Here is a 17,116-nt window from a genome sequence, read left to right on the forward strand (position 1 = left end):
TCATAGATAATGATCCCCTTTTGCGCTTTCTCAAACATTTTATAGAAAATCAAGAAAATACCTTTGTCATGGCCATCACTCCTGTAGCAATTTTTGCTTTGGGTCAATGGAGCTTTGGGGGTAAATAAGCTTTGTCCTTGGCCATGTTATAGATGACAGGGCTGAGCCGAAAGAGCAGAAAAGTACTGGCGGCTGCACTGGGGCCAGCAGGCTCAGGTAAGAGTTTCCATGTGCTCCTGTCTCCCACTTCATCCCCAGCTCTCAACCTCTTCTCTCCCTCGCCTGTATTCCTTCTCCGCTGGGAAAGAAGATGTGATGGTTGGTCAGAGGTTGTTCTCCCCTATAGGACAGTGGTTCTTAACTCTGCATATCAACTCTGCATAATGGAAGGACAGAAAAGGTCAGGCCCTATCCCAGAGCAGTGTGTGGGGGGCCATCCATCACAGATGGATGATTAAACTCCCCAGATGATTCTAGTCAAGGACCACAGTGGTTGAGCAGCCGTTTTCAGAGTGTCTGTGGATGACCTCCATTAGAATCACAGGGTGATTTTTTAAAAATGCAATTTCTGAGGTTCTAACACACTAAAAATGCTTAGGTCTTGAACCTGCAATAAAAGGAAACTAAATCTGGTAGGAAACACGATTTTTGAATGATTCAAGTTGGAATCTGGTAATACCCAGATCTTGGTTTAAATGTTCTAAATATTAAGAGATAACTAAAGATTAAAGAGTCTTGGAGGGGCGCCTGGGTGTCTCAGTGGGTTAAAGCCTCTGCCTTCAGCTCTGGTCATGATCCCAGAGTCCTGGGATGGAGCCCCGCATTGGGCTCTCTGCTCCACAGGGAGCCTGCTTCCTCCTCTCTCTCTCTGCCTGCCTCTCTGCCTACTTGTGATCTCTGTCTGTCAAATAAATAAATAAAATCTTTAAAAAAAAAAAAAGTCTTAGAAACCCTAGATTTAAATATGATTCAGTAACTAGTTGCTATGAAACTCTCACGTGAGTAACTAGTAACTACTTCTTGAAGAGGCTATCAAGTGATCAGGAATCCTTTATGGTTTATAAAATAATGGCTAACATTTATTAAACCTTTTTACTGCGTGCTAGGCACTGAGGTTTGCACTTGAAGTTCACTGTTAAGATGAGAAAAGTGGGGCTCAGAGATAGTAAGTAATTGGCTCAAAAACACATGGTAAGTAGCATAGACTAGGTTAGAAGCCAAATGTATATGTGTAATAACAAAGCTCCTGAAATTCTGGAACCACATATTGGAAAAATTTCCCTCTTCCTCTCTACCCCATCTTTATGGTAAAATTAAGAAGAATAAAGAGAAGCTATTATGCAATTGAAAATGTTAACTTGCTTCATATCATTTTCTTTACATTCTTCTTGTGTATAGACATTAAAACATCCAGACGTGGGGCGCCTGGGTGGCTCAGTGGGTTAAGTCTCTGCCTTCGGCTCGGGTCGTGGTCTCAGGGTCCTGGGATCGAGCCCCGCATCGGGCTCTCTGCTCGGCAGGGAGCCTGCTTCCCCCTCTCTCTCTGGCTGCCTCTCTGCCTACTTGTGATCTCTGTCTGTCAAATAAATAAATAAAATCTTAAAACAAAACAAAACAAAACAAAAAAACATCCAGACACCATGATGTACTACAGAAACCCTGAATTTACGTTTCATTTTCATTTAGATTCTTCTTTTATGATGTGTAGTCACTCCTGCACCTGAACAGAAAGCAGCTTTGCTTTCTGTTATTCCTTTCTTCGAGGAGCTACACGTTGAAATAAGCAACACATCATCTCCTGATTTCATTTCCTTAGTATAACCTGTTTTCTAGGTTAAAAGTCTGGGCATGTGTGTTGGGGCAGTGTGTGTGGGGAGAAGGACTATATTAGCCCCCGGGGAGGGGCCTCCGTGGGTGGAAGACCTTCTACAAAGATTGTTGATTTTGCCTCCAGATCAGATCCTATATCTGGTGATTGTAACTGTGTGTGTGTTTACAGAATTATTTTTTTCCTTCATAAAGTCAGCTTTATTGAGGTATAATTTACCTATAGTAAAATTCGATGGTTATAAGTGTATAATGTAATGAATTTTGACAAATATATACAGTTGGAGCTTACATTAAGTTTTTAATAAAGCTTTATGAAAAGTGTAACCCACATACCCTATAATGCATATTTAATGTTTGTTCAATTGTTTTCAGTATATTCACAGACTTGTGCAACCATCATCAGAATTTTTTTTTTTTTAAAGATTTTATTTATTTATTTGACAGACAGAGATCACAAGTAGGCAGAGAGGCAGACAGAGAGAGAGAGGAAAGGAAGCAGGCTCCCTGCTGAGCAGAGAGCCCTATGTGGGGTCCGATCCCAGGATCCTGGGATCATGACCTGAGCTGAAGGCAGAGGCTTTAACCCACTGAGCCACCCAGGTGTCCCAGAATTAATTCTAAAACATTTTCTTCACCCCAGAGAGAAACTTCATACCCATTAGCAGTCACTTCCTGTCCCCCCTACCAAACCTCCTAAACCTAGGCAACCCCTCCCTAATCTGCTTCCTGTCTCTAGATTGCCTATTCTGGAAGTTTCATATAGATGAGAATCCTGTAATATGTGGTCTTTTGTGTTTGGCTCCTTTCATTTAGCATCATGTTTTTAAGGTTCATCATGTGGGAACATGAACCAGCGCTTCTCCCCTTTAGACCACATTTCAGTCATCCAGTCATCAGTGGATGGACATTTGGCTTGTTCGCACTTTTTTGGCTGATAGCATTAATTTTTAAAGTGTAAACTTCTAACAGATATCTTGATTTCTCTAACCTCATTTTGGCTTTTTTTCTTCCATATTTAATATACCAGAAGTCTGAAATGGCTTGTCTCTTTTAACTCCTGAGACAGTCCGATTAAGGCCACCACAATTGAGTTCCCGGTGGTATTAAAGTTGTTATTTGGAGTTGACTTCCTTTTATAGCTCTGCCATTTTGTAGAAAATGCTTACAGAATTGTAAATATAGAAATGTGTGTGTGTCTGTGTGTGTATAAAATAAGGCCATCTCAGTATGATTTTACAAAGAGTTTTAATAGTTTTCTAGAAGAACAACAAGGTGGATTCTTTTTCTTTTCCTTTAAAAAAAGACCTTGATCTGGGGCTAATAATACTTTATATGTTTATGAAAAAAAGTTTATATATGTAAAAAAAAGACCTTGATATATAACTAAGTTTATTTTACTTCAGAAGAGAAATCGTAAGCTGTACTGATTATGACATGTCATTGGAAAGTGACAAAATTCATCCACTGACTATAATGTTTAAAGGACTAACATTGGTGTTAATGTGTCCGTGTTCACTAACATATGAATCACCAAGTGGACTAGATTCACTTCAAAGTTTATATTATTGGCTCAGAGGGAATTTATACTATTTTAAATCTTTAGGCTACTCCCGGGTAACCAAAAATCATAAGTGTGTTGACTTTTGCAAGTGATGAGTACACATGCTGCACTTTTTACTCCTCAAACACTGTAGAATGAAGCTACTTGAGAAATAGGAAAGTGAAAGAAGCGACATCATGGGCGAGCTGGCGCGGACTCGAGCACGGCCACAGGCAAAATTACTTGTACCTCTGAACTGCCTCTCTTGTGCTCGTGTCCCATTAAATGGAATTTAATTAACTTACATTTGAATTAGGAGCCTCAATATATGTTAAAGGGTATTTTTTTTACCTAGATATTTTTAGAATTCCCAAATAATTATTTCCTTGTCTTCATTTTTATTAAAACAAAGAATGATTTGTTTACTCATATTTTTTATGAGAATTCCCCCCATTTTTTTTTTTTTCCTCAACTTCCAGCATCCCTGGACCCAAACTGCAGTGGTGGAGGATCCATGATGGATGTTTGGGAAAGCAGAAGTCACTGTCGGGAAAGCTCAGTGTCAGTGCTAGAACTGCTTCCCACAAAGCAGTCGTTTATGAAACTTGTTACTTGCACTGGAGTCAGAACCAAAACCTAATATCCAGTAGCTTTCTAATGTGTTTTACTCTAAGAGCTTTGTGATAAAGCTCACCTACTTAATGTGTCCAGGTCCGTTGATTTTAACCAGGAGTTGTGCAAAGTGTACCATAATCTATTTTTAAAATACTTTAAAATAATTTGAAAACATTTTCATTACCCCAGAAAGAAACCTCGTGCCATTGACAGTCCACGCTCATGCCCACTGTCAAACGCTTCTCCATAGTGGCTGCCATGTTTTCATCCCCAACAGTGACGTGCTAGGGTTTCAGTTTGCCTCATCCTGGCCTGTGGTTTAGAGCCTTTCATTTAACAAGAGTAGCATCAATGTAACTGAGGAAAGTCACAAAGCCCAGGTTGACTTAGACTTTTGACACAGCTGATGGATGACCAACCTGGAATCAACCATTTCCCCCACCAGGATGTAGTCATGTGATCCTAAGCACCTAATTAAAAAAAAAAAAAAAGTGTTTCAGCATCAGGTAATTTGGCAGTGATTGAGATTGAACAAAAGAAAAAAAAAGTTCTCTTTTACCTCCTATGATTTGAGCGAGAAATGTGTCTAGGAATCTTTACTGAGATATAGGTAACACTCAAAAGGGGTAGGGTGGTTGGGTTATGGACATGGGGGAGCTTATGTGCTATGGTGAGTGCTGTGAATTGTGTAAGACTGATGATTCACAGATGTGCACCCCTGAAGCAAATAATACATTATATGTTAATAAAAATGAATGAATGAATAAATAAATAAATAATAAAATGCTTTCTGGTATAAAAACTTAAAAATGGGCTATTAAAAATTATTATTGTGGGGGGAACAAAGGCAAGAGTTACCATCAACTGAAAGTAAGATCAATTGTAAATCACTCCCAATTTGGCAAAAAATAGTATAGTATGTGTGTATACATTTCAGGGACAAAAAGCTTCTATGTCAACAGTGAATGTTCATAAGTGTCAAATATGCAGTTCTGGGATCCTGTATGTGGAGAATAGACATTTTCAGCCAGTGGATGCTTAAGGAAATAACAAAGAATTGGCATTACTTGAACAGAACTAAATGCAGTCTAAGGTATTAGAGCTTAATCACCATGAGTGAAATGTAGACTTTCATCAACAGTTGGAATTTGCCTTTGACAAGACAAATTCTAGAGTTAAGAGATACACTGTTCTTTATACTATGATAATCTGATTTTCTTGAGTAATAATATGTTGCCATGGTGAGTTTTATTTCATGCTGTCCTCTCTCCACTCCAAACAAGGTTTATAATATGTAGAACATATTTAATGTTTCAATTAAAAATAAGAAGTGCACTTAATTGATAAGTTAACATTAATTTTGTGATGTTCCCTTAGATTATAGTGTGACAAAGCATGGTCTTCTCAAAATGCTTGTAATTTTGAGTTTTATAAGGTGTCTTGTTATGCAAAGTATGGGTGTGTGAGCACTCTGATTAAAAAAGATTCCAAATTTTCAAAGAATGTACTAGAATATGCTACAATGTGTGTGTTTCCTAGAAGCATACCTTCCTACAGTTATATGAGTAAGAGCCCCAAACTTTGAATATACTCACGGAACCCTAGTCCAAATAAAACAACATTCTCTGATGTTACAGAGCTTGTTATTTTTTATTACAAAAAATCCATTGTTTAGATAATATAAGTGGGTTATTAATGCCAGCAGACATGATGTAAAATATGAAAAAAACTCCTATCTTGGGGTTATAAGTACAGGCTTCCTGAGATACTTTCTTCTTCAATTTCAACTGAGAGCGCTACCTTTCTAATCTTGTTTTCCTCTGTGAGTCCTCGAAGACCTGCCTTCAAACATAGCAGGCCTGTCCTGATTCCACACCCAGGTGCGTGTTGTTTTTCTTGCCAGAGCCATGCTTTCCCGCATCTCTCCATTGTTCTTTAGGAACCTACTTCACAAGGCCTTCCACTCCTGATTTCATTTCCCTCTGACTCCCAAACATTTACTAGCCGGCCACCTCTTTGGAACTCAGAGATCACACGCTATCTTAAGGCCGTGTCATATTTCTTCAGACTTCATTTGGCATCTAGGGCAACATAATTTAATTTGTTAGTGATCAGAAAACTTGTTGCATAAAAATCCCTTTTATAATGCTGCATTTCTGTAGATATTAGTCTAAGGGTGCTTAGTGGAAATTTCAGTTAATTTGAAGTTTTTATTTAAATAATGCCAGAGAAGAGATTGTTATCATATGGAAACATAAGATATGAAGAAGGAAGGATAATTAATTTCAGAAAAAAACATAAGACATATCTGTATTTCCTATATTATGTGGCCATAGACTATATTCCTAAACTTACTCTTTGGCCCAAATGGAACCAAGTGGGTTATAGAAAGTTAAAATAATCAATTTGAAATTATGGCATACTCAAATTTATTTAGTCTGTTCTAAGTAAAAGAAACAAACACCAGCTAACTTCACAAATAATTTTTTGGGTTTGCTCATGGAGTGAAATGAAAGCCTGGAGAAACCAATCTTGGGTATCCCCTAGGTAGTTAAGGTAGTAGGAACTGACAGAGGGTCTCTTCAGTGTACTCTCTTTGGAATCAATAAACTTCAAATGTCTATTTTTTTCCTTATGGCATTTCACCTAAGATTCAGAAACCTGGGAGAGAGGTCCTGTTGCCCTTGCTTGGGCTAGGTACTGTCCTATGGGTCAAGATCAAAGAATCTTAGTCAACAGTCTTATCAGCTGTCTACCTATAGAGAAGACCCAAGTCTCCCACAGGAAATTGGGAGCCATTACAGAAGTGGAGGGGAGGGGAGCGGAAATAAAGATTAGTCTATTTGTGAAATCAACTTGCAGAATATGTAATGTCAGAGAAATAGCAGGTGAGAAATACCTAAGGAATAGAGAGACCTGTAGGAGGAAGTTATTCGTTACCCTGACAGAAAACAAGAAATCACGAAATGGTATTTTCCGGCATGTTCTATTGAGACTACATGTATATCAAACTATGAGACAATTAAAGATTAGAAGCTGTTAGCCAACTCGTTATAAAAACTTGTCTTTCTAGTCAGAGTTGATATAGGGAGCTTTGTATTTCAAAGGTTGTTCTCCCAAATATTTACGGTGAGAAGAATTCTCTGGCTCCTGTCCTATGTGTTGAAATGTCACCCTAGGCAAAGCAAAGTAAAGCAAGGCCAAGGTATTTTGTGTATAAAGGCATTTCTGTCTCCTGAACTGTGCACACTGGCCAGGGAGATTCTCCTCACCCGTTCACTTTCCCCACCTTCCAGAAAATACTGGCTTTCTTCGCGATTCTGGTGTTTTGTCTATGTAATTGTGTACTTTTCCTGAAGTTCTGTAATTTGAAGATTTAAATAAACAACAGTTGCATATGCATTCGTTCTTATATAGCCTTTTAGTCTCTCTAGCTGTTTGGCTATTGCTATCATATAGTATCTGGTTTAGGGAATCAAGACTGTATTTTCTTTAAAAGGAATTTTGACCAAGAAAAATGGCAAAGTACCCAACTGTTATATAGTAGAGTAGGTACTAGAAAGAGTTAATTTCTGATGATTATTTCAAAGGATTTAGACACTTGGAAGTTTGCAGTATTCTGTCTGCTAACACAGTCATTTGGTCTGAGAGGCTGGCCTTTAGACTCTGTAGTTTTGTGTACAAATTGTAACATCTTCCAGTTTTCAATTATGAAATACTGAAAGTTAATTTATACAAAGGCCTGTGGCAGGTGGTGATGTGATTTTTGCCTAGTGTTCTGAATGTCAAAGTGAAGACATTCACTGAAGCCCAGATAAATTGGAGGGTGTAACTATGACTCTCTTAAGATAGCCAAATGCTCCGCCATCTAATTAGGGACGTGCATGAATGGCTGAATGATATTTTCCACTGTCTTTAGCTATTATCTGATGAAACCACAGCCAAGGGAATGGCTTAGAAAAACCTGTGGTCAAAGAAGACTCTGTTGAAACTGTAAACCTGACATAGGGACATAGGAAGTGTAGATTAAGTGGGAAACCCTGCGGGGGGCAGGGAGGTCAAGATTTGGGCCTCTAAATCCATTGCCATGTAAACTGTTTAAGAACTTTGGGAGAAGTAATATTTTCAAATTCTTTTAAAATATCACTTTGATTTAAAAAATTAGTAAAAATTAAAAACAAAAAGAAAAATCTCACTTATCAATTTAAAAATCCTTCCCCTGTCCCCCCAATAGGCTGATATAATCAAAATAGTGTATGAACCAAGGATGATTTAATCCAATAATTCGAGGATGGTTCAAGGTATAAAATAGAGATTTTAGGGGTGCCTGGGTGGCTCAGTTGGCTAAGCGTCTGCCTTCGGCTCAGGTCATGATCCTGGGGTCCTGGAATTGAGCTTCATATCTGCCTCCCTGCTCAGTGGGGAACCTGCTTTTCCCTCTGCCTGCTGCTCGCCCTGCTTGTGCTTTCTCTCTCTTTCTGACAAATAAATGAAAAGAAAAGAAAAAAGAAAGTACAGATTTTATTACATTTAAAGTTCTATGGAGGAGATCATAATCATCTCCCTGTGCATTTGATAAAACACAGTAAGCATTCTTTATAGGAACACTCAAAGTTAGGGAAATAGATACGTTTTCTTAATTTTGTGAAATAAATTGATTTAAGCCCCAGAGGCAGCACCTTGGCATTTGAAGGTGTTCTGACTAAGTTAGGAGCCAGACAGAGACATATACCCTCATTATTTGACATTATCCTGTATACCCTGTTTGACACAAAGGCAAAAGAAGGAAATTTGAAATTTGAAGTATAAAAATTCAAAATAAAAAGGTAAAACTATTACTGTTAGTAGATGATTGTGGAACTTTCTTGTATTATATATTGTATATACCCAAGAGAATTGTCCAAACATCTAAGGCAAATGAGAGAATTTAGTAAGGTAGTGGGACACAAAATTAACATACAGACATCAATGACTTTGACGCACACAAACAAAAGACAAAGAAATAACCACATTTATAATATTAGCAAAAAGAATAGAGTACTTAAAATTACCTTAAACTTAGTTATTAAACTAATGTGGTAATGGTGAGAGAATAGGCACATCAATGAAGCAGAACGGAAAATCCCGAAATACACCCATATATACATACCCAAGAACTAGATAGGAATTACAGATGGCTTTTCATCTATGAGATGACACACAACATTCAGGGAAAGCTGAAAAATGCAAGTTAAGTCTATAATGAAATACTGTTCTGCAGTTATCATATTGGCAAAAATCCAGAAGTTTTAGGACACACGGCAAATTGCCGGGGATGACATAAATTGGTTTAATCCCTTGAAGCCAATTTTGTAATACTAGTTACAATTACAATGTACATAGCTTTTGACTCAGCAATTCCTCTTTTAGGTTTTACCTAATAGATACTGCACATATGCAAAAAGATATATGTATATGTAAGGTTATTCACTGCAGTGTTGTTTTCATTGTAAACCACAGGGATTTTGTTGAATTAAGAGAAAGCCCTATACTGAAACACAGGGCAGCACAAAGAAGAGAATAGGGAAGGTTGCTATGCATTAATGGGAAAGATCTTCAGGATATTTTCCAAGTGAAAAAAAGCAAGACATATACAGATACATATGTATATATGTGTGTATATATATATATATCATGCTATTTTTCTGTGTAAAAAATAGAGGAAAACTGTATTTGTGTTAGCAATATATGCATAAACAAACTCTAGAAGGATTTAAAAGAAACAAGAAGGACTGGTTTCCTGTGGAGGATATGGGAGTTAGGTGGGAAATAGGTAGGTGTGGATTATATACCTTTGGTCCCTCTTTTTCATTCTTGAACTAGATAAGAATCTAGATAATAAACTAGATAATATATGATAACAATAGCCAAACACCTCAAGAGACTAAAAGGCTGTGTAATATTTTGCCTGTTTGGTAACTAAATAAACAAGTGTGCAGCCATATGGTGAGATACTTCGTGCTTAATTAAGAAAAAAAATGACTAAGGATGCTGTCTGCGTATTGATAGGGAAAAATCTTGGGGAGGAGACAAGGTTTGGAATAGAATGTACAATATGCTATTATTTGTCAAAAAAGAGGAAACTTCCCTGTACATTCATGAAGAAAGTCTGGGAGGATACTCAAGTTGGTGGATGTTGTGATGTGCTGCCAGTTCCCCTCCAGACTCCCTTTGGGACTGAGAGATTCCTTGCGCTAGCTGCACACAGTACTGTTGGCAGGGTGCCTTCAGCGGATAGCTCTACAGAAATGATTGCCTCATTTGAAGGGAGCTCCCTCACCTATGGTCATGCCCACTCCCTGGATGGCCTGAACCCGGTGAACGACCAACATGGGAGTGTGATGGGCCAACTCTCTATGCCTAACTCAGAGCAACTCTGAAGGGCATCCCAGCTTTAGAAGTTCCCTTCCTTGACACTACATGGCTGCTTATCTTTTTCCTCTCCAGCCTATTATCTTCCAATGGAAAAGAATAGTTCTAAAAAACTTTCTTCTTACTAAGAGTCTTCTTCCTGGGGAAGCCAACATGTGGCAAGAGACCAAACCTGGTGAATGGGGACAAGGTGTTCAAACTGTGCCCTTTTGCAATTAAAAAATTTCTTTTGAACCACGTGGATGTATTCTTTACGCAAATCAAGAGTAAAAATTTTAAAGTTAACTTGATATGTCAGTGATATTTTATGCTTTTCCATGTGTATTTTTTTTTAAAGATTTATTTATTTATTTATTTATTTGACAGACAGAGATCACAAGTAGGCAGAGAGTCAGGCAGAGAGAGAGGGGGAAGCAGACTCTCTGCCGAGCAGAGAGCCCGATGCAGGGCTTGATCCCAGGACCCTGGGATCATGACCTGAGCCGAAGGCAGAGGCTTTAACCCACTGAGCCACCCAGGTGCCCCTCCATGTGTATTTTTAAAGAAGACTTTTATGACTTAATTTAGGAGGAGAGATTTTTAATCCAAAATACTGTGCCCTACCACATTCTAAATATGTTTTTCTCCTTTTTTTTCACTTAGGACCTACAGAAGAACACTTCCTTGATCTCTTACCTACGATGGAATTTAAAAAGTCACCTGATGGTGGATGGGGCTGGGTGATTGTGCTTGTCTCCTTTTTCACTCAGTTTTTGTGTTATGGATCACCGTTGGCTGTTGGAGTCTTGTACATAGAATGGTTGGACATCTTTGGTGAAGGAAAAGGAAAAACAGCCTGGGTTGGATCCCTTGCAAGTGGAGTTGGCTTGCTTGCAAGTAAGTGGATAAATGTATACTTCTCCTCAGTCCCATATCGTTGAATTAAATTTGCTGCCTCTCTAACACTGTGCAAGGCATAGAAAGATAGATTTTTTTAAGTATAACATATTTCCCTGCCTTCATTGAGATTTTAGTACCTTTTCACTATAATCAATCTATGTGAAAATACAAGGATCTAGGAGATTGTCATTCATCTCTTTATCCATTTATTTGCTGTTATATGCCAGTCAGTGTGCTAGATCCTGGATATAAAAAGATGAACAGTAGACACACTGTTCCTGCCCTTAAGAGACTCACAGGGAGATGAGGGCATAGATCCAGGCATGTCCAGTGAATGCTGGTAACCAGAGGACCACGTGATGTCAGGCAGTACTAAGCAGATCCTGCATAATTCAAAGTTAGTCCTCTGCAATTTAGGCACACTGTGATCAAATTGTATGAACATCATTTGTGTCCCCTTTATAAGAGAAGTGTGACATGGCAAGGGGCTGTCCCATCTCACAATGGTGATACTATTCAGAATTCTAATGCAGTGTTATGCATGACATAGATATGATATATTTTGTCTTTAAAGGCTTTTTATAATGTCTCCAAGAGTAATGTTCTTCATAAACATTTATATATGATATAATGTGATTCCTGTCACCTTTAGAAAGAACAATAGAGGGTTTTAATTTACCTTTAAAGGATGAAAATCATACGGCACTTCTATTTCTGAAGTAATAGTTTGAACTCTGCAGCAGTGTTTAATGATCATGTAATTTACTTGGAACTATCTAAGCACAGGTGTGCTAGGATGGTTTGGGGTCAGTTGCCCCGGAGTCTCTTCCTATTGCTATGAAGTTGATGTGGTTCATTGAACAAATCACAATCTCTGTTCTGTGGGAACATAGGGAGAAAATAAGGACATTGAATGTGGTGATTTGTAAGGTAATTTTCAGCTCTGAAATGATTTCATGAAAACAAAATACACTAGCCATACCTTCTTTTGAGTATGTTGTCTTTCCTGATCTCTAAAAGGGATTTTTTAGAAAGAGTTTATTTATTTATTTGAGAGAGAGAGAGAGAGAATGAGAGAGAGAGAGACAGAGCATGAAAGGGGAGAGGTCAGAGGGAGAAGCAGACTCCCTGCTGAGCGAGGAGCCTGATGTGGGACTCGATCCTAAGACTTTAGGATCATGACCTGAGCTGAAGGCAGTTGCTTAATCAACTGAGCCACACGGGTACCCCTAAAAGGGATTTCTCAAAACAAAACAAAAACATTTGCTTCCAGTTAATGTATTACCTTGTTAAATTAAAAGCAAGACTTGAAAAACAGTCCTGGATCATCTGGTCATGCCAGATAAGATAACTAAACATAACTAAACAAATGAAAATAATACTGTCATTATGAACTCAAGAGAAACAGGAAGAGTTTGCTCAAGATTTGTTTGAAAGAGTTTTTCAAAACGTGGATTGTTTGCAAAGCTGTCAAAGTACAAAAGGATTATAACTGATATGTTAATATACGGGTTTGCAAGTACTGATTTCTCGAAAATGATCAGGTATGAAGAGGAAATAATTTTTTTAAAATTTAATTTAACTTAATTTTTTCAGTGTTCCAAGATTCATTGTTTATGCACCACACCTAGTGCTCCATGCAATACATGCCCTCCTTAATATCCACCACCAGGCTCACCCCATCCTCCCACCCCCCTTCCCCTCCAAAACCCTGTTTGTTTCTCAGAGTCCACAGCCTCTCATGCTTTGTCTCCCCCTCCTATTTGCCCCAATTCAATTTTCCTTTCCTTCTCCTAATGTCCTCCGTGTTATTCCTTATGCTCCACAAGTAAGTGAAACCATGTGATAATTGACTCTCTGCTTGACTTATTTCACTCAGCATAATCTCCTCCAGTCCCAGGCACGTTGATACAAAAGTTGGGTATTCATCCTTTCTGATGGAGGCATAATACTCCATTGTATATATGGACCATATCTTCTTTATCCATTCATCTGTTGAAGAACATCTTGGCTCTTTCCACAGTTTGGAGACAATGACCATTGCTGCTATGAACATTGGGGTACAGATGGCCCTTCTTTTCACTAGATCTGTATCCTTGGGGAAAATACCCAGTAGTGCAATTGCTGGGTCATAGGGTAGCTCTATTTTTAATTTTTTGAGGAATCTCCACACTATTTTCCAAAGCGGCTGCACCAACTTGCATTCCCACCAACAATGTAAGAGGGTTCCCCTTTCTCCACATCCTCTCCAACACTTGTTCTTTCCTGTCTTACTAATTTTGGCCATTCTAACTGGTGTTAAGGTGGTATCTCAATGTGGTTTTGATCAATTTCCCTGATGGCTAATGAGGAACATTTTTTCATGTGTCTGTTAGCCATTTGTATGTCTTCTTTGGAGAAGTGTCTGTTCATGTCTTCTGCCCATTTTTTGACATGATTATCTGTTTTTTGAGTGTTGAGTTTGAGGAGTTCTTTATAGATCTTGGATATCAGCCCTTTGTCTGGTAGGACAGAATTTTTTAATGTTCTCCAATTAGTCACCATTTTTATTAGCATATACTAAGTTGAACAGAAATGTCATTACCTCATCTTCCAGCAAGGGTCAGGGATGATGGAAATGATATAAACCTCAGTTAGCACATACTCAGGGAACAAATTTTTTCACAAAGTCTGTCCAGGTAAGAGTTGAGGGTTCAAAGAAGCAGAGAGCTCCTTAGGGATGGATGGGGCCCTGGTTGTCAGAACTCGGGCTGAGACTCAAACTGAACTGCAGCTCTGCACTTTCTCCAAGTTCCCTCTGCTTCAAGGGCACCCCTTTAATCTGTAGGCAGGACCAGCTACATAATTTGCAGGCCCCACTGCAAAATAAAAATGCAAGGCCCCTTGTTAAAAATTAAGAATTTTGAGACAACAACAGCAGAGGAATCAATCAAGTTTACTCTCTTCGACACTCCGACATTCTAATTCAGTCAATCTATGATGGGGCCCACATACGTGAATTTTTGTAAGCCAGTAAAGTGATTTTCAATTGGGAACTACCATTGGCTCAGACCCTCTTGACTTAGATTTCAATCTTGCCCTTTTTGAGAATTCTCCAATGTATGATTTGCTTTGACTTGTTTGTAAATGGAGCTACTGTAGGTTTCTGCTTGGTTGTAGCACTGTTCATGCAATATAAAACTTGAAAAATAGTGTCCACTGACTCTGATTCTGGTGAAAAGAAACTCCACAAAAATGGATGTCCTTGCATCTTTTTGATAAAATATAATGTATACATATGTGTATATATATTTACATTCATACATTTTTTGATAAAGGTGGGATTTATACACATACATACATGTATGTGTGTGTGTGTATTTGCTTTTAAATTCAGGAGTGTATATAAATTACTCAAGCTTGTCTAAAAAGGCAATTTCCTACCTATCAGTGCAGTGGGGTGGGGAGGGGGGGTGGTCCTGGGCGTCTTCATTTTAACTAGCTCCCCAGATGGTTATGATGCAGGCAGGCCATATTATATCTGAGAAACATGAGTCATTGCCTTTACCCAGTTTTGTCCAGAGAAAACGTAGTAGATGTCATCCTCAGTTCTGTGATCCAATGTCTGAAGCTTTGTAACTGGCAAGGCACAGAAGAGTAAGTACTTTTGCCAAGCAACATCTAAATTCTGTGGTTCTTGTGCTTGTCCTTTATGTTTACTAAGCACCCTTTTGTGTGCTTGGCTCAATACCAGCCACTTTCATTTACTTGATCTTAGTTGATCCTCCCAACAATGCACTGATGTAGGCATTATTGTCCTTAAGATATAGAGCCCAAGATGCCCACACAAAGATGATGCCCATGACAAAGCACATCCTCTAGGAGGAATAGTGGTCCCCAGGCTCCAGTTTTGCTAACGTGTTTAACCCATTTCTTCATCTTTAAATTGGGGACAATAAAAGTATTACCTTCTATGATTGTTGTGTAGGATAATGGAGATGGTGTTTGGTATGACTGAGATGCAGGTACTCAACAAATATTAGCTATGAGAGGACGAGAATCAGCCACAAATAAAATTACTTTAACAAGCAATTCAGACCAAACTGTGGAAGCCACAAAAGAAAGGGACCCTTCAGAATGAGAGACAAAGATATTTCTGGGCTGTGGACTGGAGGGAGAACTCGAACTTTGGTAAGATTGTGCCTGAGCATCTCAAATGTAAAGGCCCACCCCTTTTCTCTGGCAAACCTAGACTTGGACAGTAGCTAACAGTAGAATATTCGAACCATGCAAGACATGCACTCCTTTACTTCACACTCTTCATCATCTTAATTCTTCATTCCTTCTCTTTGAAACTTGAGTAATTGAGGGGAAAATACTTCTTCCTCTCATCTGAATTATTTGCTTGTCCAGATGATCCTTGCATTGAATAAAGCTGGGAATTGGGGTTATATAGTAAACGAGCTCCGTTACACACATCCATATCTCCTCCGTGCTCAGGATTCCAAAGCTTACCCTCTGTGCTCATCAGGGATTTTAGTTTCAGGGAAGAGATAGAAAAAAGGCTTACTGATAATTTCAGACTTCGAAAATGCAAGGGCAAAGCAATGTCTGGAGTTTTATAGAGATGGGTTGTGAGGTGGGCCAGATGGGAGGACGGGCTGTGCATGGTGGGCTGTCAGGGAGAAGGCCATCCACACTGAGTCCCTCTATGCAAAGGCCGGCAGCCTGCGCTGCAGGTACGCCAGGTAGAGTAAATCTGGCTGCAGAAGGAGGCCTTGCATTAGGAGATGTGATGGTCAGTATCCACCTGGCTAGCCTGTATTCCCCAGTTAGTCAAACACCAGTGTAGGTGTTATTGTAAAGGTATTTTACAGATGTGCTTCAAGTTCACCATCAACGGACTTTAAGTAAGGGAGATTATCCTAAGTAATTTGGGTGAACTTGACTCAGTACATTTAAAAAGACTCAAGAGCAGAAATGAACTTTCCCAGAAGAAATTCCGTCTTCAGGCTGTAGCTTCAGCCTGTGCCAGAGAGTGTCAAGCTGCCCTTCCTGGTGGCCTGCCCTATGGGTTTTGTACTTGCCTCGCCGGGTCTCACAATTGCATAAGCCAGTTCCTTGCAATAATTCTCCCAACACACATCTTCTGGTTCTGTTTCTCTGGTTGAAATGTGACTGATACAGGAGGGAAGGAACTTAACTGAACTCAGGGGCTATCGTGGCCCTGCATTGTTTTCAGATGAGCTCAAACACTTTTCAGTTAGACGTCATTCTTCAAATTCAAGAAGGGTGGGGCCGTTTTTCAGACAACAGTGCTGCTGAAACAGCAGGGAGACCTTTTGTTCTCTATTTTTGTGCTCTAAGCAGATTTAACAGTCTCTCCCCACCCTTTTCTCCTTAATTTCTCCAAAGGCCTGCAAACTGATAATAAGTCAATAAATCTATGCTCAGCTTAATATAGTGACTCAGCATAGCCAGTTGGGCTTGCTGAATGAGTTGTGAGTGCTGACAGAGTGGTGTTAGAGGATATCTGGATGATTTTACTCCCAGACACTGTTACTCCTTCAAGCAGGACTGAATTTCTGCCTCCTACAAGGGTTCTGTTGCATCGGCCAGTTCCCAGGATGCTAGGCATTTCCAGGATTGGTGAGAATAACTCCAGGTTTTGCTTAAGCTTTCCGTGCTCTTTATAGATCAGCAAACCAACCAGCAAGCAAGGCAGCCGTATGCATGATCAAGGATTTGAGTGGGTTTGGCTCCTTAGTGCCTTTCTCTTCCTTTAGGGAGATGAACTTGAAATTCTGGTCTCAGCAGGAACAAGGGGTGAGAACCTACAAGAGTTTGCTGGGCTCCCTGCAT

The 17,116-nt window shown here is 39.1% G+C and overlaps 1 protein-coding gene across 1 annotated transcript in view; it reads left to right on the forward strand.

Moving 5' to 3' along the window:
• Positions 1-11,076: 11,076 nt before the first annotated feature.
• The window catches only part of SLC16A9 (solute carrier family 16 member 9), a gene marked incomplete at its 5' end in the record, with an annotated part of 29,227 nt that continues 23,187 nt past the window's right edge, over positions 11,077-17,116 (forward strand). The window contains one exon of the mRNA XM_080823387.1: positions 11,077-11,272. Within this exon, the coding sequence (XP_080679513.1) occupies positions 11,077-11,272 (196 nt within the window). The remainder of the gene's footprint in view (positions 11,273-17,116) is intronic.

Source organism: Martes martes, assembly GCF_963455335.1.
Source record: "Martes martes genome assembly, chromosome: 14".
NCBI lineage: Eukaryota > Metazoa > Chordata > Mammalia > Carnivora > Mustelidae > Martes > Martes martes.